Source organism: Staurois parvus, unplaced genomic scaffold, assembly GCF_062004578.1.
Source record: "Staurois parvus isolate SC_StPar_1 unplaced genomic scaffold, SC_StPar_1.0 ptg000052l, whole genome shotgun sequence".
Taxonomy (NCBI): domain Eukaryota; kingdom Metazoa; phylum Chordata; class Amphibia; order Anura; family Ranidae; genus Staurois; species Staurois parvus.
Genome location: NW_028317848.1, coordinates 7,574,506 through 7,600,234, shown reverse-complemented (window position 1 = coordinate 7,600,234; position 25,729 = coordinate 7,574,506). Strand labels below are relative to the sequence as shown.

At 39.7% G+C, this 25,729-nt stretch overlaps 1 protein-coding gene across 5 annotated transcripts in view; it reads left to right on the top strand.

The window, feature by feature from the left end:
- The window catches only part of ESRP1 (epithelial splicing regulatory protein 1), a 96,951-nt gene extending 78,611 nt beyond the window's left edge, over nt 1-18,340 (top strand). For all 5 annotated transcript variants that reach the window (XM_089666803.1, XM_089666811.1, XM_089666795.1 and 2 more), the window contains exons 13-16: nt 7,461-7,632; nt 11,591-11,744; nt 14,626-14,732; nt 17,306-18,340. In XM_089666803.1, coding sequence (XP_089522929.1) covers nt 7,461-7,632; nt 11,591-11,744; nt 14,626-14,709 — 410 coding nt within the window. In that variant the 3' untranslated portion in view covers nt 14,710-14,732; nt 17,306-18,340. The remainder of the gene's footprint in view (nt 1-7,460; nt 7,633-11,590; nt 11,745-14,625; nt 14,733-17,305) is intronic.
- The last annotated feature ends 7,389 nt before the right edge of the window (nt 18,341-25,729 follow it).

Genomic DNA, 25,729 nt, shown 5'->3' with positions numbered 1-25,729 from the left:
TGATTCAGTCGCTTACCTGGAAAAAGCATAGTGATAAGGCACTTTTTTTTTTTTTTTTTTTTTTTTTTTCTTGCATTCATTTAAAACATGATTGTTTAGGGGAGATTTCTCCTCATTCCCAATTTTAGACTATCAACAAGAAGTGAGAGGAATTCTCGTTGGGCATTTGTCACCAAAACAAGTGTCCTAATTGGAGGATTTTCTTTTATCTCTTCTGGTGACAACTTTAGAAATTTTAGATTTTTTCCATCTGTCTTGGTAACGGTAGTCACCAGAACAGAGTGACACAGTTGGACTTGTACATTAAGTGACTTAGGGGTTGAATTCTTAAAATTGGAGAGTGCAAAATCTGCATAGGAACCAATCAGCTTCCACGTTTTATTGTCAAAGCTTAACTGAGCAAGCTGAAGTTAGAAGCTGATTGGCTACCATGCACAGCTGCACCAAATTTTTGCACCCTGCTGTTTTAGTAAATCAACTCCTTTTATAGTCCCATGGCTGAACTTAAACACTGCAGTGCACTACTTTCATGTATTTACTACTGCAACCATTTGGACCCTTTTTTTTTTTTTTTTTTTTTTTTTTTATTAGTTGGATTAAATTAATGCAGTGGTGTTGCAAATAATAACATAATCAGATTTCAGCTGTCCTTTTTTTGTACAGCTAACAGAGATCCTGATAGCGATGCAATAACATCACTTTATTTTTGCCCTACTGTTAAACATTCTGTTGGTCTACTTTGAAATGGCTGGTGTGTGGTTGACAGGTCCTGGAGAGCAGCTCTGCAACTCTCCAAGCAAGGCGACAACTAAGAAAGCAAAGGTTATTACCTCAAAACGGTTGTAGTGTAAGGTCATCAATATGAAGAAATGGCAAACAAATAAAACTTACTAACTGTGTACTGTTAGTTGGATGTTTTTGGGTTTAGTTCCCCTTTAAGTCACTTTAGTAGACTAGAAGCTATTTGCCCAAAGCAAAGTGTGAAACTGCATTCTTGATTCTTGCACTCTCAATGGATCTTGATGGAAGCATATACAGCCCTGCACAAATATATACATTCGTTTGCGTTGCACCTTTTTAAATATTTTCTATGCTTTAACCAGATTCCATGCAAATCCACCTTCTAATGGCACTTATCTAAATTGAGCATCATACATTAATTCTTTATTGCAGTGTTTGCTTGCCTACCTGCATTGCGTAGAATTTCCAAGTGTTGAACTCTAGAATAGAAACTTTAGCGTTGATTCTTACATTGTGAACATTGCATCAGCATAAACTCTAACATTGTGAAGAAGGTGGTGGTGGTAGTCACAAAAGCACAAATATAATTACATTTTGGCTTTTTTCAAAATCTTGAATTTAGCTGTTCATTCGCAGTTTATGAATACACTCCCTCCTTGTATAAACCTAAGAGCTAGAGAAGAAAACCATGTAGAGGTTGCGGATGAGACCCATGACCATATAAAATCTGGCACAAGATAAATGGCTTTATATGGTTTATAGAACCTTGAGTAGACTTCTCCCCCCATTAGGTTTTACACCTCTATTACACCAATTAGGATAGAAACAATGTAAATGATTGCATAAGGCTATCCTATTGTGCTGTCAGTGGATGTACTACCACAACTACTACTGATATGATGTCCATTGACAAAGATGACCATGCAGGTTCATTCCCTAAAATACTAGCTTCAGGTTTGGGGAAAATGGACTTGGACCAAATTCTCCTATTAGTGAATCTAGGAGCAGTTGCTGGTCTTTCACCTTGCACATTGAGGAAAGTTATAAACTTCCCCAGCAGCAAATGGAAAGTGTGAATTGAAGTGAGGAACTAAGACTCAGATGTGCAACAGGGTAAGCATGGCAAATTCAGATTGTCTGGTGTTTGTAATGTTGTCTAAATTATAAAGATGCATAAGGGGGCCAAAATGGAAACGCTCAATTGATCACAACAATGAAAAGGAAACAAAATTGTGTATCAATATATGTAAAAAGTCAAACCTTTTTATAAATCACATTTTGCCTTATCCGTAAAGCAGATAAACTCTTAAAGCCCAACTTCAGGCAAAAATAGTGCATTGTGCATCAATTACCTTACTGCTCAGTCTTGATTCCAAACCACTATCCCCAAGCCCTCCTGCAGTAAAATGGATCAGTCAGTTTCCTCTATGAGCAAAGCTAATATCGTTCCCTGGGGAGTAGGCATTTTTCTCTGCTCATGATCTTGGATATTCATTCCCACACTGCCCGCATGAGTGCTCCTGCCTCTGGAACCTATGAGAGGACCCGGTTTCTGCAAATGTCACCTCCACCAAGCAGGCAGTAATATGGACACCTGAAGAGAGACCCAGGAATAACTAGGAGGGAAGTATTTTCACATGACCGTGGAATTTGGGTATGTATATTTTGTGTGGGTGTTTTTTTTTTTTTTTTTTGCTTTTTCTTTCATACCAGTATTTAGTTGAGAGAAGTGGGGGGGGGGGGGGGCAGGAGTGGGTAAAGGAGGTTGCTAATATACCGGAGTTTGGATAGTTAAATTGTGGCTTGTTTCATAAGTGGCCAGGTATAGATTTTAAAGCCAAACACTGTCCTATCAGAAAGTCACAGCTCAACAATTTAAATTTTTGCCATTTTTGTTGAATTAATGACCTCTTTTTTCAAAATGAGGTCAAGAAAATCTCAATTAAAGAAGGTTGCATCCATATAGATCAAATCAGTGTGATCAAGGTTAAACATAATGTTGGGCATAAGTCAATACAATAAAACGACAGGCAATCTCAGAATGTCCTCATCCTTTAATGTCCACCAAATAGATGCATAATAAAGGTCTAATAGTAAAGTACACAATGTGTAACAACCCTTATATGCACTATGAGGACAGCAAACTATCAGCATACATTATTGAAAGTATAGCTGATTTCACTACTATTTGGTACGTCAATCTCAGGTTGCAAAAACACTGGATTGAATGCTATTCTGTGAGTTGTAGAAATTCTCTGAACAGCATTGAGCTATAAGCTTTATAGGGACACCTGTTAAATTCATGGGATCGAAAGGTCATAAACAGAAGAATGTTTCACTGGTCTAATCTCACAAATTAGCTCAGTTGTGGATTCAAATAAAAGCCACTCCTAACACATCACCATGTACATCCATGGGTAGAGTAACCAATCTGAAGGCAGTTAAACTAAGATGTTGTGATAGATGAAGCTCTGCCTGGTATGGCTGTCCCATGTGCTGCCAGGGACTATGCATCAAATATACAATGTGGAAAGAGTGACTTTCTGAGCTGGAGAACAGTGTCTCAAATTATAAATATGGAGGATGTTACCAAGATATGATTTTATTTATTAAGAATGATTCAAATTCTGTAGCAAATGTGGCTTGGCTCAGTTAATGTATAGGTGGCAAAAGTTTTGAGCTATGGGTTTCATATGCACTTTTACATATCGGTTTACCAGTCATTTACCAAACTTTTTTTGCCCCTCACCTCTTGTTTTGGTGACCGCTCTAAAATGTTGGCGTTTTCTCCCACTTTGTTGTGACAAGGACAAAGAGGGGACACAGACCAAAATAAAAACTTGGAAAAGGGTCTAATCCTTCCCTACTCTATCCACACTTTTTTTTTTTTAAGCCCTTTACATACTCTGTAAATATGGTAACTCTGCCCTTAAGGTTTACTTTGGTCATTTTAATAATAGAATATTCCATTTTCATAAACAATTGGAATATCTGCACTTCTAATGCAATACGCTAACTTTAAAATACAGAAGATGGCTAACCAGGAAATCCAGAACTCTTTAGCTGCCCACTAGGTACATTGTGAGTTTATTTCTGATAGGTCAGAGGATTGGCAAGTGGTCAGGCAACCAGCATTTTCAGAAGGTCAACAGTAGTATTACTTTCCTATTAGTGTTTGGACTGCTGTGATTGTTTTGTTTTTCCACCTTTTTTTTTTTTTTTTTTTTCCTATTCTTGATGAACCTACAGAACTCTTTGCCCAGTTGTAGAGTAACTACAGTGTTGGTAGGTCTTCCTGAAGGAGGCATCCTTGGGAGACTACGGCAGTTGGCCAGATTGAATTTTTCCTGGTGATTACTATAGCTTTTCTTTTAGATAAGATTTATTTTTTATTACAGGTACTTGTATAGCGCCCTCAATTAACGTATCTTTACGTATATTGTACATTCACATCAGTCCCTAACCCTCAAGGGGCGTACAATCTAAAGTCCCTAACTTATTCATGCACATACTTGGGCCAATTTAGAAAGGATCCAGTTAAACTACCAGAATGTCTTTGGAGTGTTGGAGTACCTGGAGGAAACCCACGCAGGCACAGGGAGAACATGCAAACTCCAGGCAGGTGGTGCCGTGGTTCGGATTTGAAGCAACGACCTTAGTACTTCCAGGTGGAAGTGCTAACCATTTAGCCACTGTGCTGCTCTGGGTACTCATGCTTCTTTGATCTACAGGCCAACTATGTATGTTCAAGTGTCAACATTCATATTTAAAGAACACATTCTTTTTGTACAAAAGATTGTTCAGGGGATAGATTACGCATGAATGGCTGGTTACTCTGACGTCCCTATGCTCCTATTGGAAGACTGTTCAGCTTGAGTCTTGCAATGGATAGCTTTAAACTGGCCATAGATAAGTCAGTTTTTTCCATTCAACCAGTGGGGTCAAGAAAAAAAAACTGACCTGATTCTGTACAACCACAGTGCCCATACATGGATCAAAATTCAGCAAAGACTGGCCTAATTTCAATCCATCTGTGGGCAGCTTTATTCTAGTATCATTTGGCTAAGGGATTCACTAGGGTTAAAACAAATGCTTTTGATAGCTGAAAGCTGTTTGTTAAGATAATTACATTTTCAACCAGAACTCCAGTCTTATCTACACTCTTGCACAGCTGTTAGGGCTCCTGTCCAATGCTGAAATTGTGTGCTTCCCAAAGGTGTTCGACTGGAAAATAAGGTGGGCTCTACCCAACTTGCTGAAGCTCCTAATGGAGGACAGCCAGTATCTAGCGCTCAGTATCTAGCGCTATCTACCACAGCTCTATTGTTTCTGACCCACTCCTTTTTATTTGTTGAATTAAAATGTTTTCATTTATGGAGACTCAACATCCTATATTACTAGGGTTGTCTGCATGCAAATGCAGTCTGCTTGGTAATGCCCAATCCTTGTGACTGACCATCCACTCATCAAGGCATTTTGATGTTTGCATAATTCCCCTCAAGAACCAGTCCTCTGCATCAGGGCTTGAGAGGAGTACTGATGCAGGTTGCTGTGATGAGATTTAGTAAAACAAAAATGACTGGTTAAACCTACAAGTACAATTTTTAATCACTGCTTTCTTATATATTGCCTTGTGAAAATCGCAAATGCAATAATTTAGAGGTTGGATTAAATGATTCGTGTAGGAGAACTTTTCTGATGGTTAGACATTTTTCCATAGGTCTATTCACAGACCTCTGCTGGAGGTGAATGCCACCCACTTGTGCCTGCCATCATGAGGGAAATCACGCTTAGGGAAATCACCTCAATGTTAGACCAAAAAGGAAATGGGGACAAAGATTTTGGTTTGAAAAGAGGAATAGTACTTCCAGAAGAGGAACAGTTGGGAGCTATACTCTGTGACTCGCTGTGTGCCGATACATGGCCAAGTCAACCCATTGTCTGATACTTGTCATCCCTTTTTGTCTTCTGCTCCCTATGGCTCTATCCTTGCAGAGTATTTTTAAACTAGAGCATCTGTTTTAACATATCCTTGTATATAAAGCTAACTTTTTAGAATTTGATTACCTTCAGTCATAGATGTTAGGGATCAGCTTTATACATGCTCTAGAGTGAGCAAAAGCTGTGGGTCTTATGCTTTTATACTGTTTTTATGAGCATGTGGAAAAATGGGGATCATTATAGCTCCTTCTGATCAAATATGGAGAACTAATGACCTGCATCCAGTTAATAATATAAGTTTTCACTTTTTCAAGAGAGACCTAAACCCAGATAAAACATCCTCACACAGGGCTAATATTCTGCTCTGTCTAAAAGGAAGACCAGCTAGATGTGCTCCACCCGTGCCCCTCCTCTTGCTGTGTTGTTAAATTGGGATTCCTCTGACAATTGGGTTGATGAGCCTTGAGTGCAAAAACCCATAGAAGTAAAACCCTGTTTGCATCAGGCATATACTGCCTATGCAATTTTACATCATACAGTGTCAGTACCAATTTAAATGTACCTGTACCATACTAAAATTTAGTACATGGTTATCAGACTGTAAGAGTTCATGTTGACGAGCGTTTTGTCGAGTGCTGCATTTGCAAGTTTAAATGCATGCATTTGAATGGAAAACGTAACGCTTGACAAGAGTCTGCATTTGCCCTGCTTTGCCTGCTGTGCTGACCTGCTTTGCCTTTGCTATGCAACGTGAAGCAGCCTCTGAACTGCCATGTGTACTTTAAAGTCAGTGGGATTTTGGTGATCTGCATTTGGCTTGTGCTCCAAATGCCTGTTTGAACCCTAAAGCGGGCACCAAATTTCCAGTTTCTTTCAGAGCACCACAAACTGTTATGTAATTACATAAATAGTAGCCTGGTCAGATACAAATATGGTACTGACCTACCTTATTACTTGCAAACTCCAGGGCTGTTATCCTTAGTCTTACTTTACTACTTGCCAAGTCCCCAACCTGGAACAAGCATTCAGCAATGAAGTGTTGACACCTAATATTAAAATGCTTGTTCCAGGCCAGTGACTGACTGGTCCCTGGAGATTGTACTTTCAAAACAAGTCAATGGGTCGTTAACAGCAGTTAATCTGATAATCTCTTGCTGACCTCCCCTGGCCCATTGAACATTTCAGAGGTGCTTAATATTATGATTGGGGATCATTGGGTATCTGTATCATAGCCTACACACCTAACTTTAGCTAGAAAAAGTGTTTGGATTCTACAAATTTTTGCTTGATCTCAATCATTTTGTCTCATTCTCTTATTAATGGCTTCAGTGCAGCTATAAATATTTTAATATACAGGATTTATATAGCACCAACAGTTTGCGCAGCTCTTTACAAAATGAAGGTAGACATTACAGTTACAATACAATTTGGTACAAGAGGAAACAGAGGGCCCAGCTTGTTAGAGCTTACAATCTAGGAGATATAATCATGTTTATTAAAAGGTATGCGGTGGCACTCTGTTATAGGGAATCCCTAATGGTGTAGCTCTTCACATCTACATCCAGCATGTAAAACCAAATTTAAAATTTAATTTTAGTTGATAATTATTTTTGTTCGATAAAAACAAATGCAACATTCTTTTTAATCAATCTGAGCAAGCTGTGTTTTTATTGTTGGTGCCAATTTCTACATTGGTCCAGAACCACGGTTTTACAAAAGTTCAGATTATAAAGAGAAAGTCCTACCCTCTGTCATTTCATCTGTTTGTTTTTCGCTAGGTCTGTCCCCTCCATCATACACGTTCCCTGCACCGGCAGCTGTAATTCCTGCTGAGGCCGCCACCCTGTACCAGCCCTCCCTGCTCCTGAATCCTCGGGCCCTAGCACCAACAGCTGCATATTACCCAGCCGGAGCTCAGCTCTTCATGAACTACACTGCTTACTACCCAAGGTAAGCTTTTTCAGAAGATATGGTTTTCTTTTACCTATACCTGCTTTTAGTATAATTTTGTAATAAGTACTGTATGTATTAATAATTCATGTTTACCATCAGTAATCAGTGGGTGGTCATCCTCAGACTTAAAGAAGATATTGGTTTATTCATAAAACACTTCTGCTTCACTGAACAGACAATTCATAGAACCCTCCTTTTGACCATATGGATGCTTAGGGTGCCAACTGATAGATTAGGGAAAGGTGTTGGACTTCCATTGGGTTACTGCACTTTGGACGGTCTTTCTTTCAAAGCAGCCCATCTTTTATACAATTTTTTTTCCTTCCTCCATGGGGAGATGTGATCCACCTATGACCAGCTTAATTAGCCTTAGGTGAAAATCATTGGTTGTCCCCTTGTTTGAACGCACTTATCTTAGTCCTAATTACCCTATAAAAGTTTGAGAAGATTTGGTCTGGCTGACGGACGTGCAGTCTGCTGACTAGCCTCCAATAATGCTCTACCTTTTCCTCCTCCTGCTACCCCCCACCCCCCCAAGGGAAACTCCATGGCCAATACGAACATTCTTGTATGGGACAATGATTAGGAATGGTGGAATGGACTTGGACTCCATAGGAAATGGGAGCCCTTAAAGTAACCCTGTCATGGCACAGTAAAGCCTAGAAAATGCCCCTGAAAATGAAAAGGTATAATACTTGTCTGCCTGTGCCTGATGTCTTTGCTCTGTTGTGTGCTGTCATTGCATCTGCTGCCTTTGAATTCCTTACAAGACTCAGGAGTGATGAAGGGGCCTCCAGGTGGAACCACAGTACACAGCAGAGGACCAGGCTGTCTACACATCTGCAAGTAGTCTGAAGATTCTTTGCTAGATGTAACTCTAAATAAAATAGAACCAGGTTAAGAGGTAGAAAGGCAAGCATGTTTATTTTGCAGGGACAGAAAAGGTCCCTCGGGCTAACAAAAGTAGCTGAGTTTTCTGCTGTAAGACATTTTCATTTTGAAAATGTTAATGTTCCCAGCAGGTTTCCTTCAATGCTATTGGCGTTTGGAAAAGCATTTGTTTTTGGTGGCATTTTTTTCTGTACATACAATATTTAACCTTATACTCTGTGTTAATACCACAATATATTGTGTCTCCGTGAACTTCCCACTTCTACCGAAAACATAAGTACCATACGTAGCTCAACACACATTGATGGCAAATGTCAGTGTAATATTTTTGAGTGATACGCTGACAACTGTCAGCAAAACCATTTTGTAATAAAGTATCCAAAAATTTACAGAGAAGCTGTCTTCCTGCTATAACGATTTATCCACCAAAAGTCACTGGGGAGGTATTTATACTTTAAGTAGGGCAAGTTATAGTTACAAACCCCTTCACAGAATCTAGGTAAAGTACCGTCAGAACACTTCTATACAAGTACCATATAGTTTGCAGGAGGACTACCCATAAACAAAATACAAGATTAAAGCCACTATGCTTGCTATTTTATGATTAACATAAGTATTAAAGCAGTGTTTAAAAGCTGTTGTAATCTGAAGGTCCCCAATAATTATAAAAGCCCATTTACAGAAGGTATGACTGTACTGAGCAGCCTAGAACCTAAAGCTGAACTTCATAAATTCAAGCAAATGTAAAATGTGCCGGCATGCAATGAGTTAAGTCCAGCAACATGCATGCCATCTTGTGAACTTCTTTAATTTACATCTGACAGTTTTATGGAGCTCCTGGAGTACAGCTATTGCTATACTCCTGGGGCTTTGACAGGAGGAACGTAGTGTTCTCACATACAGCATTTTTGTCCACCCCTCCCCTCTACTGTTCAATTACAGAAACCTTTGCTTCTCTGAGTTCACCTGATAAAAGACGCTCTGTAACTGGGTAGGAGGTAGGGAAGGGGAAGTTCCGCTTGTCTGCCTCCTCCCCTCCCCCTCTCCATTTAAATTTTGGCACTTGTGTTTTAGGCACTTGAGGGGGGGGGGGGGGGAGGAGGGGTGGATGGGTACCTGGTTTTGACAGGTCCGGTTGTATTGCTGCAGCGGTCAGAGTGGAAAGCGCAGCTTGCACATGTGCAATGGGAAACTGGCTGTGAAGCTGCAAGCAGTCACAGCTGGCATCCCAAAGTAAACATGCTGGTGCCTGGACCCGAAGACGGCTGAAGACGGCGCTGGATCCCTAAACAGGTAAGCGTCCTATTACAAGTAACTTTTTTAATTTCTAGGCTGATTGGTTTTAAAGAGAAGTCCGTGAGGGGGCATGCACTGCGTTTAACTTTAAACCATATTAATACAGCTCATTTTACAAAGTTGAGTTCCTAGAGTTCAGTTTTAATAAAATGTCACATTGTGACAATTCAATAAAATGTGCATTTAAAAATGAAACCATGTGATGTACCAGGATCAGCACCGGTCATTCTACTGCACACTAATGGCTGCATTATGATACAGCTGCTGGTATGAACAGGCCTGAAAGAATTCATCTTTTGGTGAATATTAAAATCCATAGCATAGCTGCTTCAAAGTAAACACCATTCCCTCTACCATTCATTTAGTCCAGGTTATAACATGAAAATATTTATGTATTCTGGACTACAAAAGTATTTAGCCTTGACGTGGTTTCCTAGATGAGCCCCTATCCCTCAAGGGAACAGGTGTACTGATGCATCTTATATTGTGCATTATCCTTGTAAGTCTTAACTTGACCAGACTGTTCACAAAGAAACTCCGTACCTTCAATTTCTGTTTAAAGTCAGTGTGGATGACCTCATTGCAATACATCATTTTTTGCTTACTATTACTGCTGCATCATTACTGGGGAGTCTGCTCTGGAATCCATAAATATGACATTTATGGAGTCTGCCTAGAATTAAAGTGGTGCTAAACCTTCCCCCCCCCCCCCCCCTTTTTTTTAATTTTTTTTTTTTCCCCTTGCCTGATCTGATCCAGTGATGTGCACAAGATCGGCTCTTGCCGCTGCCTCACTCATTGGGTAGATTGATGGCAGCGGGAGCCATTGCCTCCTGCTGCTGTAAATCAAATGCTGTGACACAGGAGTGGGGGGCGGGGCCAAGACGCCAGCTTGGAGTCGATGGCCGCAGACAGGGCTGCTTGGAAGCCAGCTCGCACATGCGCCCCCATGGAAAGTGGCTTTATGTTGGGGCACCTGCTGAAGAGGAGGGGCCAGGAGTGCCGACGGGACCGCAGAAGAGGAGGACTGGGAAAAGCATTGCACAAAGCAGGTAGTATATAACATGTTTGTTATTTTAATAAAAAAAAATGAAGATTTAATATCACGTTAAGGTTTTGCTGGTCACATGTTTTTCATCCTTGCAAGTGATATATAGATATATTTTATTTCAGAAATCCTGTTCAATATCCAGTCTCATTTGCAAGTTACAGCTTCCAAATGTACCTCATTTGGAACCAAATCTCTGTCTTCTAACTCTGTTGTCCGTCTTTGAATACTGATGTTTAGACCTTTGCCTTTTATAACTTTTTCTAAAGTGTGCCCCTTTTTCCCCTCTAAGAAAGTTGGAAGTATAGTAAGTTACTGATTTTTTTTTTTTTTTTTTTTTTTTTTTCCCCTACATACACTTTTACAAATGAGCCCCTTTTTTGTGTCGTACCGGGCTAATTTTAACTGCTTTGCTGAAAAATGCAACAAAAGATAGCATAGTTGGGTACTTCTTGATGATCATATCCTGTTAGCAGAGCAAAATGTTCTATTTAATGTGCATATTCTTCTAGAGCATTCATTCTCCTTTTCTCTGGGTGTTTTATAATGGATTGTAAAGGTGATATCTGCAGTTGACATATTACCGATGCTCTTTACACTGCTTTACTAACAAAATAAAAATTGCAGCAATGATCTTGATTTATTCAATCTATCCATAAAGCCTGAGAGATGTAAAATTAGGACATTTAGAACACCTCTATCTGCTCTCTTCCCACACAGTCCTCCAGGTTCTCCAAGTAATCTTGGCTTCTTCCCAGCCACAGCAAGTGCCAGCAGCATCCCTCCGCACAGTGGAGCCACAGTCGTGCGCATGCAGGGTCTGGCGTACAACTCTGGTATGAAAGAGATCCTGAATTTCTTCCAAGGTTATCAGGTAGGTCACCTTCAGTCTGTTTTTGTGGTGGTAAGCCTGCTAGGACGTGGCCACCTTTCATGTTCTTCTCTCTAGAAGATGGCGTTGGCAAAATGGTGTTACAACAGAAAGAAAAGAAAGCAAAATAAGGCCTCGTTTTCATGGGGCATACTACATTGCAAAGGCTGTGTTTACCAGACAGTCCCATTTATATCAGTTGGGACCAGGGGCGGACTGACAACTCATGGGGCCCCCAGGCAATAGGGGATCATGGGGCCCCTGTGTCCTCGCCCAAATCTATGAAAAAGGTACCAGGGGCATCTCATGGGGGGCCCCCCACTGACCCCGCGCCCTCGGGCAGTGCCCGAGTTTCCAAATGGTCAGTCCACCCCTGGTTGGGACACAGCAGCAGATTGGACACTAGTCTTTGACAGCCGTGTGGTTGCATGTCCTGGAATGCAGACAGTGTGAGTTTGGCGATGCACAACCCTACTGATCTCAAATTGAGAGCAGTGGATGTATCCATGGGACTGCCTGCACAGGGCCTCATACAAATGGTACACTGTAGTACAAATATGAACAAAAATATAAACAATATATTTCTGGTGCTTAGTCAAAACCCCCACATCTCCCACGCAATCGGTGTCATGTATTAAATATATGTGCAAATATATAAAGAAAAATGTTTCAATATGTCCTCTGTGAAGTGTTCAGAAAAAAATTTAAAAGCTCACCAGACTAGACTCTCATTGATAAATGGGTCAAGTTAGGGCTGTGGAACTATATAAATGGCCACCAGGTGTTACTTTTCCTCTTCTCCACATCTGCATCCAATGTCCTTTTTATTTCTGGTTTCCTTATGTTAGTAAATGAAAGCAAAGAAAAACAATTAGTGTATTATTTCAAAACCGATAAATAACAAATGCAGTTGTGCTCACAAATAAATATAAAAGTGCAACTTTTAAATCAATCAAAAATGCACCCAATTTTCCTATTCCAACCACCAATGTGCTATACTCGCATGCATTGGAATCTCACCGGATAGAGGGACCCATAACCACACTGGTTTCAAAATGTGACAGCTGGTGCAGGGAGAAGAGCCTCTCCTCTGTGCCACCCTTAGTAAAGAGGAGGGCATCTAAGAACATGTTACACCCTGAATACGTTCATATCCTCTAATCTGGTACACATACATAGGGTTTTGTTTTTTTTTCTCCAATTCAGCCCTCTGGGTGCAGGTTTCTGCACCCACACAAGAAAGATGGATGAAGGAAATCCCACCCCTGCGAAGACATTGTAATGTTCAATACACTGATCAGCGCTGCAGCCAACTGGCTGCAAGCTGATGATCGAACAAGGTATTTCCAGCAGTCCCATTTTGGCAGAAGCAGCTTTTGCAGCAGTCCCATTTCGGCAGAAGCTGGTTTTACAGATCTGCTTCTGTCTAACTGGGAGGGCTACACACAAATTGAAATTCATCCAGTCCCTTACGAACTACATACATTTTAATCAGTTTACTCTGCTTTCCCTTCACATTGGTGCATTTAGGATTTTTGCTGCCCTAGGCAGCACAAAAAAAAATATCCCACCGACAGCCAGAGTTGTCTATATCACTCACCGGCTCCCCTCACTCTTCCACCTACTGTGCAGCCCCAGATCCCCTCGGAGCCTCCTCATTCACAGTGCCATCTGGTCACCGGCACGATGTCACCACACAGGAGCTGGAAGCAGAGCACAGGGTGTGCAGGACAACCAGTGTCCCCTCCTTCCAAGGGGGGAGGCACGGCCCCCCTGAAAAATGCTGCCCAAGGCAAGCGCTTTGTTTGCCTCGCTGGAAATATGCCCCTGCTTATTCCTTGCTTCAGCAGGCTCCCTCCTAGCACTGACAGGTCCCCCACAGCTTCTGTGAAAGATGTGGTTGGCTGTGGTCACACTCCAGCCTCCTCATACCATACAGGGTAATGTCCATGAGATGATGCCGAGGCTTTGGGCAGAGGAGGAGAGTGCTGGAGTTGGGACAGAACAAGGAAAAAGAAAAATTTAAAGCAGATTTCCTGCCTGCACTGCAAGGGTGGACTTTGTGTGGCTTTATTTATTTTTTTCATTATTTTGGTGTTGGGCTGTATTATGGCAACACATCCCTTGCTGTTTTGCTCATGTTTTTTTTTTTTTTTTTTCAGGTTGGGTTAGGAATTATTGGGACTTTTCAGGTGCTACATAGATGTATATCACATACACAAAACAATATGATGTAGAATACATCTTTATAGCACCTGAAAAGTCCCAGTAATTCCTATTCAAGAATTTTATTTTCTCTTTTAATAGACCTGCATTGCAAGGAGCAGGGCAGGTTTAGAGCATGCCACGGGTACAGTCTGGAAGGCAGAGCGGTCAGGACTAATAGGTGGAGAAGAGACAGTCTGACATCTTCATTCTGGCCCTGAAGAGCTCTGGGGTCTGCTAGGTGGGAAGTCGTGATTGGAGCTTCAGTTCTGTTCTTGCTTTGTCCACCCATACTGCTGCCAGGACTGTGACAGCATCAAACCAGAGTGACGGGAACCTGATACCAGGAGAAAGCAATTTTCTTCCTTCTGGAAAGGGTGGTGCTGCTGCTGCAGAGAGGAGGCAGGCTGTAGTGGCAGCAGAGGTTGGGGCATGAGTGATGTGACAGACGGATTATTGGTGGACAGATTCTTCTGCATGCTCAGAGCTCTGCACCCCTCCCACACTGTGCCTGGGGCACCTGCCCCCCTGCCCGTGTCTTGGACCACAATGAAGGCAGGGAGTAGTTGTTAGATGAACATGATGGATCTTCTGGCATCACAGCCAATATTTGCTTGATTAGACTACTAGAACATCAATCTCTCAACTGATTGTTTGTGTTCCCTTCACTTGATCTTAGTACTCTCCAGAAGAGGCTCTCCTCCCAATAAGTGACCAAGCCCGGACACTGATCACCCACCCTAAGGAATGGGTGTGCATATAGTTCTTCCTGATTATGTGGAGGAGGTATGTACATGTTATCTTTCTCTGTCTCAGCACCTCCGTTGCATTTCTGTATTGTAACTATACTTTTATAACCTATTCAAACATTTTGGGGTGGATTTTCTAAAAATAGAATGGTAGAATCTGGTGCAGCTGTGCATGGTAGCCAATCCGCACCTAACTCCAGCTTGTTCAGTTAAGGTTTGACAATGGAAGCTGATTGGTGCAGCTCTGCACTAGATTTTTGCACCATGCAGTTTTATTTAGGCTACTTTCACACTGATCCCAAGCAAAAACACATACAGTCAGGTCCATAAATATTGGGACATGGACACAATTCTAACATTTTTGGCTCTATACACCACCACAATGGATTTGAAATGAAACAAACAAGATGTGCTTTAACTGCAGACTGTCAGCTTTAATTTGAGGGTATTTGCATCCAAATCAGGTGAACGGTGTAGGAATTACAACAGTTTGCATATGTGCCTCCCACTTATTAAGGGACCAAAAGTAATGGGACAATTGGCTTCTCAGCCGTTCCATGGCCTGGTGTGTGTTATTCCCTCATTATCCCAATTACAATGAGCAGATAAAAGGTCCAGAGTTCATTTCAAGTGTGCTATTTGCATTTGGAATCTGCTGTCAACTCTCAAGATGAGATCCAAAGACCTGTCACTATCAGTGAAGCAAGCCATCATTAGGCTGAAAAAACAAAACAAACCCATCAGAGAGATGGCAAAAACATTAGGCGTGGCCAAAACAACTGTTTGGAACATCCTTAAAAAGAAGGAACGCACCAGTGAGCTCAGCAACACCAAAAGACCCGGAAGACCACGGAAAACAACTGTGGTGGATGACCGAAGAATTCTTTCCCTGGTGAAGAAAACACCCGTCACAACAGTTGGCCAGATCAAGAACACTCTCCAGGAGGTAGGTGTATGTGTGTCAAAGTCAACAATCAAGAGAAGACTTCACCAGAGTGAATACAGAAGGTTCACCACAAGATGTAAACCATTGGTGAGCCTCAAAAACAGGAAGGCCAGATTAGAGTTTGCCAAACGACATCTAAAAAAGCCTTCACAGTTCTGGAACAACATCCTATGGACAGATGAGACCAAGATCAACTTGTACCAGAGTGATGGGAAGAGAAGAGTATGGAGAAGGAAAGGAACTGCTCATGATCCTAAGCATACCACCTCATCAGTGAAGCATGGTGGTGGTAGTGTCGTGGCGTGGGCATGTATGGCTGCCAATGGAACTGGTCCTCTTGTATTTATTGATGATGTGACTGCTGACAAAAGCAGCAAAATGAATTCTGAAGTGTTTCAGGCAATATTATCTGCTCATATTCAGCCAAATGCTTCAGAACTCATTGGACGCCGCTTCACAGTGCAGATGGACAATGACCCAAAGCATACTGCAAAAGCAACCAAAGAGTTTTTTAAGGGAAAGAAGTGGAATGTTATGCAATGGCCAAGTCAATCACCTGACCTGAATCCGATTGAGCATGCATTTCACTTGCTGAAGACAAAACTGAAGGGAAAATGCCCCAAGAACAAGCAGGAACTGAAGAGAGTTACAGTAGAGGCCTGGCAGAGCATCACCAGGGATGAAACCCAGCGTCTGGTGATGTCTATGCGTTCCAGACTTCAGGCTGTAATTGACTGCAAAGGATTTGCAACCAAGTATTAAAAAGTGAAAGTTTGATTTAGGATTATTATTCTGTCCCATTACTTTTGGTTCCTTAATAAGTGAGAGGCACATATGCAAACTGTTGTAATTCCTACACCGTTCACCTGATTTGGATGCAAATACCCTCAAATTAAAGCTGACAGTCTGCAGTTAAAGCACATCTTGTTTGTTTCATTTCAAATCCATTGTGGTGGTGTATAGAGCCAAAAATGTTAGAATTGTGTCGATGTCCCAATATTTATGGACCTGACTGTATGTATTTTTACTGCATTTGTGGCGTTTGACTCAAAAACCACACCAAAAATGCAACGCAGGTGCATTTTTTATGCGTTTTTGCCACGCTTTGCATTCATTTCAGTGATGAGATGCAGGGGTTTTTTTTTGTTTTTTTTTTTTTTTGGTACCGCACCAAAAATGCAGCAAGCACGGTTTTAAATGCAGTAGATCATTGTGAAGCATTCTGTAGGATTATATGATCACAGGCTTTTCTTCCTGTTTTTTAACGCAGAAGTGTAAGAAAAACAGATCAGTTTGAAAGCAGCCTAAATCGACACCCCTTGTTTATTTGGGGGTGGGGGGGAGGAGTTTGTGTGTGGGTTTTTTTTTTTGTTTTTTTTGCTGCTTGTCCATAACATAAGCCATATGTTACGTTTTGTACAGTGGTTTGGCTGGTGATGCCACGGATGGAGCAGTTAAAATAGGCAGTATTAAGATGTTATGCCCAGCGTAACACTGACATTGTGCCTTTTTGCTTTTCTCTATTTATTGCCTTATACGTTTGCATATTCAGTTTTCCTTCTTCCTACAATTTTTTTTTTTTTTTTCTTCAAATTTTGTTATTTTGCCTCCTTTCTTTTAATGTGTGGTTTTTTTTTTTTTTTTTTTCTTTTTCTATACCACAGGTTCTCCTCAACCAGTTTATTTTGTATGTTGTCATCTTGCTAAGCAAGCAACTCCACTGGTCTCATCTGAATCTATAAGTTTGGCCAGGTTTGAATTTTTGCTCATAAAATTATGGAAGCCCATTTGCCCAATTAGACTTCTAAGACTTGAACTTTTATCAGGAAGGTCAACAACTCCTCAATAATTGGGCAGATGAAATGATTTTCCAATGTGCAAAGCTACTGAACCCAAAGTTGAGATCCACTGTAAACACACTGAATCACATTGCTAACAGAAAACAATGACTTTCCGACTATAAATGAACACATGATCTTCATTCAGCAGGTATTATGCTTCCTTAGGAATATACCAACCTTTATTTTGGAACTTCACGCATCTACTTGTGCTCCGAAAGTGTTAATACAGCTGGCGATGTTTATTTTATGTATATTTTTAGTTGACCTATTAAATAAAGGGTTCACTTTGTCATGTAAATGGTTTGCCATATTTAAGAACCAACTACCGGTTCTCTTGGCGTGCTCTGATATATTTGCAAACGTTTGTTTTTTTTTGTGTTTTTTCTTTTTGGATACTTTTTTTTTTTTTTTTTTTTTTTTTTTTAAATATCACATTTAATGTCTAAAACTTTTCAGATGTTCTTTGTAACCTTTTTTTAGTTTGATATTAAAAAATATTAAAAAAATTAAAAACGGTCGGAAAAAAAAAAAATTACACAAACAAAAGTCTTATGTGCTGGTAACATGAAACCAATTGATTGCCTGTGTGTGCGATTGCACTTGCATGATGCACTCCTGACTTGCTTTTGTCAAACTGTGTTTATTTGTTACATTATCTTTATATATAATATATGTATATATTTTTGAGGTTAGCTTTTGAACATTATATATTACAAAACTGCTTTAAGTATGAACTAGCGCTTTATTAATTATTCACTTCAAATTTTTTTTTTTTTATTGTCTTTATAATGCACCAGTTGGGGGTTCACCAAATGGACCATCCACCTATTGCCATATTTGAATAAAGTGTCAAGCCAAGTCATGTCTTTGTTCTGTTTTATTAGTACTTGTCTTTACTGAAATGTGCTTCCGTGATAGAACAAGGTCTGTCTGACTGCATATCTACTACTGATTTTAACAACCTCCATTTTCATAGTCCGTAAGCTGACCATACGTTATACAATTTTCTTTTTCAATTTCCTTTAGATTTACCTTCAGCTATGTGGTGCAAGGATCTGTTAATTGCATACGAACTGAAAGTGCATAGGTTTGACCTCGTATTATATGGTTTTGGTAAATCTAAAAGAAAATTGTGCAAAATCATTCCATAATGTATGGTCTGCCATAGGCAGCCCATAGACAATGTGCTTTTCTTTCCTACAACTGCTCAATTCCCCCATCAGTCAGTCCCTCCCATGGAGCTATTATGTTCTCTCCCATCAGGGACAGCTTCCCACCAGAACAGAGATTTTTAAATGCAATTATTGCCAGCTGCTAGCAATAATCAGTTATGTTGGTTGTACAACTATTGACTTCTGTACAATCAGCCTGCCATAGATGGTTCAAATCTCATCCGGTTCAGCAGGGACCAGCCAAGATTCTAACCATCTATGGCCAGCTGTACCTTACTGTGTAGTCCAACAGTCACCAGAGATACACACCATGCTCTGAGCAATTGGCTCTTAGTAACAGACTTGGTCTGACACATTGCCTCTTTCTTCACAATACACACCTGTATGAGGACACTTGTGATGAGGGGTGTGACTGTTACTCAGCTATGTCGGCACAGAGTACAGGAGTGTGAGAGCAGGACTTAAGATTTTCATTGAAATGTGTTTTAACCATTTCCCTCCCAACTTATGGCCAGATGGCGGCCGGCAAAATCCTTCAGCGTTCTGGGTGGACGCCATATGGCGTCCTCCCGGGCATGCACAGTTTGTGCCCCTGCAGAGCCGCGCAGCGGCGTGATCTGTCACCAGCCGTGTACATCGGACACAGCCGATTACAGATCTGAGTACCGGCCCCGTTGCCGGTACCATGTGATCTGCTGTGACCAATCGCAGCAGGTCACATGACAGTTGTATACAGTGGATGGCTTCATTCATGCCATCCATTGTATACTAGTGTGCCTAGCTGTAAATGGTAACAGCGATCATATGCACATGCTGGGCCAATCACAGCCCAGCTGTGTCATGTGATTAGCTGTGGCCAAATCACAGCTAAGCACAAAAAAAAAGCCCTGAATGAATCGATGTCATTCAGGTAAATGCTTGCTTGGTTATAGCAAAGTAATTCTTTGCTATAAGCAAATTGGGGAAGTGATCAGTTTTTTCTTTTCTTTTTACACAAAGTAGTACAATGTTACTATGGTAACATTGTACTACTTTGGTCACAGTGAAATATGAAAAAATTTAATTAATAAAATAAAAAACATTGAAATTTTTTTTTCATACTGTCACCAGTCAGTGTTCCTGATCACCGCCATGCCAGTTATATGATGACTCTGTACTGCACTGGTGACAGTATGTAAAAAAAATTGTGTTTTTGTTTGTTTTTTTTTTTTTAATTTTCCGAAACATTCTGACAAAAATACAACTTGAAAAAACTTGCCATTCCTCTTATGAAGTACATCGGACTGTCTACTTTGCAAAAAGGGGTCATTTGGGGGATATCTGTACTGTTCTGACATTCTTGGACCTCACGAAATTAGAATGGCTGTCAGTACTTCTGGATTGATCAAATTTCAGATCTATACCATATTTTGTGAACTCTCTAACTTTCCTAAAAACTAAAAAATACATCCTAATTTGGGTTATTTTCACCAAAGACATGTAGCAGAATACATCTCGGCCTAAATTTATGAACAATTATTTATTTGCAAACTTTTATAACAGAAACCAAGAAAAACCGTGTGTTTGTGTGTTTGTGTGTTTGTGTGTTTGTGTGTTTGTGTGTTTGTGTGTTTGTGTGTTTGTGTGTTTGTGTGTTTGTGTGTTTGTGTGTTTGTGTGTTTGTGTGTTTGTGTGTTTGTGTGTTTGTGTGTTTGTGTGTTTGTGTGTTTGTGTTTGTTTTGTGTGTTTGTGTGTTTGTGTGTTTGTGTTTGTTTTGTGTGTTTGTGTGTTTGTGTGTTTGTGTTTGTTTTGTGTGTTTGTGTGTTTGTGTGTTTGTGTTTGTGTGTTTGTGTTTGTTTTGTGTGTTTGTGTTTGTTTTGTGTGTTTGTGTGTTTGTGTTTGTTTTGTGTGTTTGTGTTTGTTTTGTGTGTGTGTTTTTGTGTGTGTGTTTGTTTTGTGTGTGTGTTTTTGTGTGTGTGTTTTTGTGTGTGTGTTTTTGTGTGTGTGTTTTTGTGTGTGTGTTTTTGTGTGTGTGTTTTTGTGTGTGTGTTTTTGTGTGTGTGTTTTTGTGTGTGTGTTTTTGTGTGTGTGTTTTTGTGTGTGTGTTTTTGTTTTGTGTTTTTGTTTTGTGTTTTTGTTTTGTTCTTTTTTTTCAAAATTTTTGGTTTTTTTTTTGTTAATTTAGCAAAAAAAAAAAAACCCCAGTGGTGATTAAATACCACCAAAAGAAAGCTCTAGTTGTGTGAAGAAAATAACATTTTAGTTTGGGTACAATGTTGTATGACCGTGCAATTGTCATTCATAGTGTGAGAGCGCTGAAACCTGAAAAATGGCCTGGGCAGGAAGGGGGTAAAAGTGCCCGGTATGGAAATGGTTAAAGCATTTCCAAGAAGAAATCAGTCACAAAGCTTAAGATTTGGGGGTACAAGTTTTAAAGTAATATGATACGGTGTGAATCTTCAATTATCACCCTTTTTGATGTTTGATCTATGTGCAACGTTTTTATTTATTTAGGTTTTGCTATAATACAAAATAGGCTGCAGGGCTCATTCTGATACAGGCAAGTAAAAAATAAAAGCATTAAAACAATAATACAATGTCATGGCGACAACTGATTGACAGACATGAAAGTAAGAAAGTGACCTTAGCAATGTGCAACTCTTTAAATTTAAAGGTAAACTGTACTTTTTAACTTTAATATACTTTAATACTCAAAAAGTAAATGGTTAACTGACAATGAAAGGCTATTGGCTTTATTGGCGAAATCTCTCATCAGGGGTCCTTTTAGAAGGTAATAGAAATTAAGTCATTTTTTGTTTGTCATTCTTACACATTCCACATTTCATTGGTTACCATATGCAAAGCCTCCTTACTCCATTGCATTTAAGGAGCACATTATTATTTTTTTTTTTTTTTGCACATGGGGCCCTAATTTTAAATGTGAATACAAATCTGGCATTTGGAGTCCTGTGCCTCAATCAGGAAAGCTTCCTTTTACAGAGAGGGGTGTAAATGATCCAAATGTATTTTTTTAGTATTGTATTACACTTTCATTTTTTTAAAGTAATGCTGAGCAGAATTTCTGATCTGTCATGGCAATAGGGTGAGCACGTTCCTACACTATGGTACGAAGGTTGCAATGACTGGCTGTCACATGTGTATACCTCTCTGATCATTGACAAATGATAACCTCATTGTAAATGTATGTGTTTTTTTTTTCTTAGTGTCTAGACACTGGTTTAATGTGAGCCAGAAAAGTCCTCTACTTTTGTTTGTATTCCTATGACCTTTTATTGTTTTGTTGATGCTGTCTTGCACAAAAAATACTAAAAAAATAAACCGTTTACACTTAGAATTACAATTTGTCAAAGTCCTACTTTTTTGTAACAGATCTTCTGTGAATGTTTCATATTTGGGGGCTTTTTGAGTTTTGTACTTATTACACGGAATCTGAAAATATTTTAATGCAAAATGTGATAACCGATGGCAAGCAATCATGTTTGGCTGTCACTAGTTAGTGCACTTTCTATTACATTAAGAGTCTGTAAATATTTTTTTCTATACTTTAAATGACATACTGCATACTAAACAGTAATCTATTTTTTTTTTTCCCCCTCACTTAAAGGAGAAGTACAGCCAAAGCATGTTTGGCTGTACTTCTCCAGTGAGTCACAGGAATGCAGTTCATTCTGCTTTCTTTTCATTCATCTTCAGAGGGAGCTTGGCTAAGCACACCCTTGTTCCTGTATGCCTGAGCTAAGGGCACATCGATTCCAGGAAGTAAATGCTACATGAATCTTCTGCCGTTACACAAGATGGCAGCAGCTTGAAATTCTAGGGGGTGGGGTGTTTTTCAATTGATCCTCAACAAAATAAAGCATGGAGACATGGTTAGGTGAGTTTGCTTTCAATATTTAAAAATGAATTGAAATTGCCTCTTCAGTTTGAGGTGCTTAGATAAAGTTTTAAGTTTATGCTATGTCTCTGTGACAACCATATGAGAAATCAGATGGTAGTCAACTGGAAAAGGACTGCACAGACAGCAATAACATCGCTGTCATAAGTTTAATCACTTCCTCGAGCTGGTAAAACTTTTTTTTTTCTATTTCTCATCCCTTCCTTTTCTAAAAAATAGAGATAGTAATGTCTGAGGTTTACAACCAATTTTAAATAAATGATTCTTTCATGTTGAGTTTAAACCTCACATTTTGTAGTTGACCCTTCAGTCTCTTTGAAGAATTAAAGTGCTACAGGGGTTATATTTCGGCATTTATATCATTTGAAAGATTTAATGGAAAGCGTTAATAAGTAAACCCATATAAGGGTTATATTTAGGTGTTTAGCTCATTGGAAAGGTTTATTGAACTTTGATCTATTCTAGCAGCTATTCTTTACATGTACCACTACTGCTCTGAGTCCTTTACTGCTGGTTATGGTGGATGGGATTGGCACAGATTCAAAAAAGGAGTGTTAACCAGCGTGTAACCAACTTCAAGAGATAAAGGGAGAGGTTGAAACAAACACAAGCCAGGTCTTTATCACAGTATCCTCATCTTCAAAATGGAACAAGGAAACCCAGCACTGCCTTTCTTGCCAATACTGCGCTCTGTTGTAGACTGCAAACTAGTCAGTAGGCCATTTGGTTCAACTGCTTCCCTTATGCAGCTTTGCTGATTTGGAAGTGGTTAGTTTTTCACTACTGTAAACAAATTGCAAATACTGCCATCATGAAAATTCACTGACTGCATTTTTTCCTCTTTTGCAAATTTTAAATGCACCCACTTTGGCAGGGGGAAAAAATATGCATTCCCCCCCATAGGAGCCTGCACAGCATTGTACCTGCAATCAGTGGATTGTGGGTGTAATGCATAGGCTGCTGTAGACTTTTTTTGCAGCCACTGGTCAGTATGGACTTTGCGTTTACAGGGCTGTAGGAAGTGTCCATGTGAACGCAAGTGCACCATTGATTAATACAAGTCCCTTTGAATTTTGCTTGGCTGTGTGTGGCTCTGCCCACACAACCTCATCATTAATTTCCAAAGACTGACAGGAGCTGCCACAAAGAACCCCAAAATCGTTTTGGGGGGGTGTTAGCTTGGCACTATGGTACACCCTTGATAATGGGTTTAATTAGGTATGAAAAGGTGATAGTGGTGCTAGAAAAAAAAGCTGCTTTGTTGCCACAGCACAGATGAGCAACACTGCTGAGGTCATCAGTCAGCTCTCATCTCTTATCCATACACTGCTCAGCATAAATGAGTACACCCCTTTTTTTTTTTAGAATATTTGTTTAGCTCATTACATGAAAATAAGGTTAATATAACTTGAATTACAAAATCTTCAGTTTACTCAAATTAGTTGATGCAAAAATGAATACACCCCACAACAAAAACTACTCCATCTAGTATTTTGTATGACCTCCATGATTTGTAAGGTCAACACCAAGTCTTCTAGGCATGGAATGAACAAGTTGGTGACATATTGCAACATCGATCTTTTTCTTTTTTTTTTTTTTTTTTTTTTTTTTTTTAAGAACAACCTCTTTTAGAGCCTGGATGGAGAGTGATGCTCAAATTTTCTCTTCAGATTTATTTTTATATATATATATATATATATATATATATATATATATATATATTCATTCGATTAGGGTCAGATGAGGGGACATACTTGGCCACTGAATCACTTTCACCCTGTTCATGTTGGAAAAGTGTACGACGACCAAGGGCAGAGTGATGGTAGCATCTTCTCTTTCAATATAGAGCAGTACATCTGTGAATTTATGATACCATCAATGAAATGCAGCACTCGTGCAGCCCCACATAAGAACACTGCCACCACCATGTTTCACTGTAGGCACCATGCATTTTTCTTTGTACTCCTCACCTTTGCAACGTCATACAGTTTTGAAGCCATCATTTCCAAAAACTTTTATCTTGGTCTCATCACTCAAGAGCACAGAGTCCCAATAGTCTGCTTCTTTTTCAGCATGGGCCCTGACAAATTCTTTTTGGGCTTTTTTGTTCATGGTCTTTAGGAGAGGCTTCCTTCGTGTACGATACCCCCATGCATGCCATTCATCTGCAGTGTACACCATATTGCGTCACAGGAAACAATCACCCCAGTTTGGCTTTCTTTTTTTTTTTTTTTTAAGCTAATGGCAGTGAACTTGCATGGCGATTTTCTTCAACCCTTATCAGAAGATGCTCCTGTCAAGGTATTAACTACTGTGGATAGCCTGGACGTCTCTGTGAGATGGTTGCAGTTCCATCTTTGTTAAATTTCTGTATCACTTTTACTACAGTATTCTGACTGAAGAATAAAGCTTTGCTGATCATCTTGTAACCTTCACCTTTCTTGTGTACAGAAATGTTCATTCTCAGGCCTTGACATTTCTCTTCCATGTGGTGCCATTGCTGAAAGCATGAAATGGAAAGGGGTTTTCTTTAAGGAACACCCTTTTTATAATCCACTCTCTGCTGGACATCTGTTTAATGGATAATTACTCACCTGTAGCTGAGTTCTTGTTAATTAGGAGCAAAGCTACATTTTAGACAAAATTCTAAGACTTTCACTGGGGTATATTCACTTTTGCAACATGGTCTTGAATTAATTTGTTAGGAGAAATACTTTTTTGTGTGTGCAAAATCTTGTTTGCCATCAACGGCCTGCATTTGTGGGAGTATTTTGTAGTATAGTGTCCCATAGAAAATGTTGATTCTGAAAGGAAAGTAAAGGTTTTCTGACAAATCTGTTGGGGTGCTTATTTATGCTGGGCACTGTATATTCTCTGTGAATGGGCTGCCAATCAGACCTGCAGTAGGTCAGTGCAGCACAATATTGTTTCACAATGAATGGCATTTCAGCACATGCAGCTCGTATTCGTGCAGCATGCTGGTGTGACTGGGCCTTAACACTAGCTACATTTTAAATTTTTTTTTTTTTATAAATCGATATATAACAGTATTTTAGCTTTAATAAAGGTGAAAAATAAACACGAATTCAGCTTTAATAAATGGATACTTTCCTTAAGGGTTTCTTAAAGAAATGCTTTTCAAAAATTGTTCCACCATGGAAAACAGACTGCCAGTGGTAA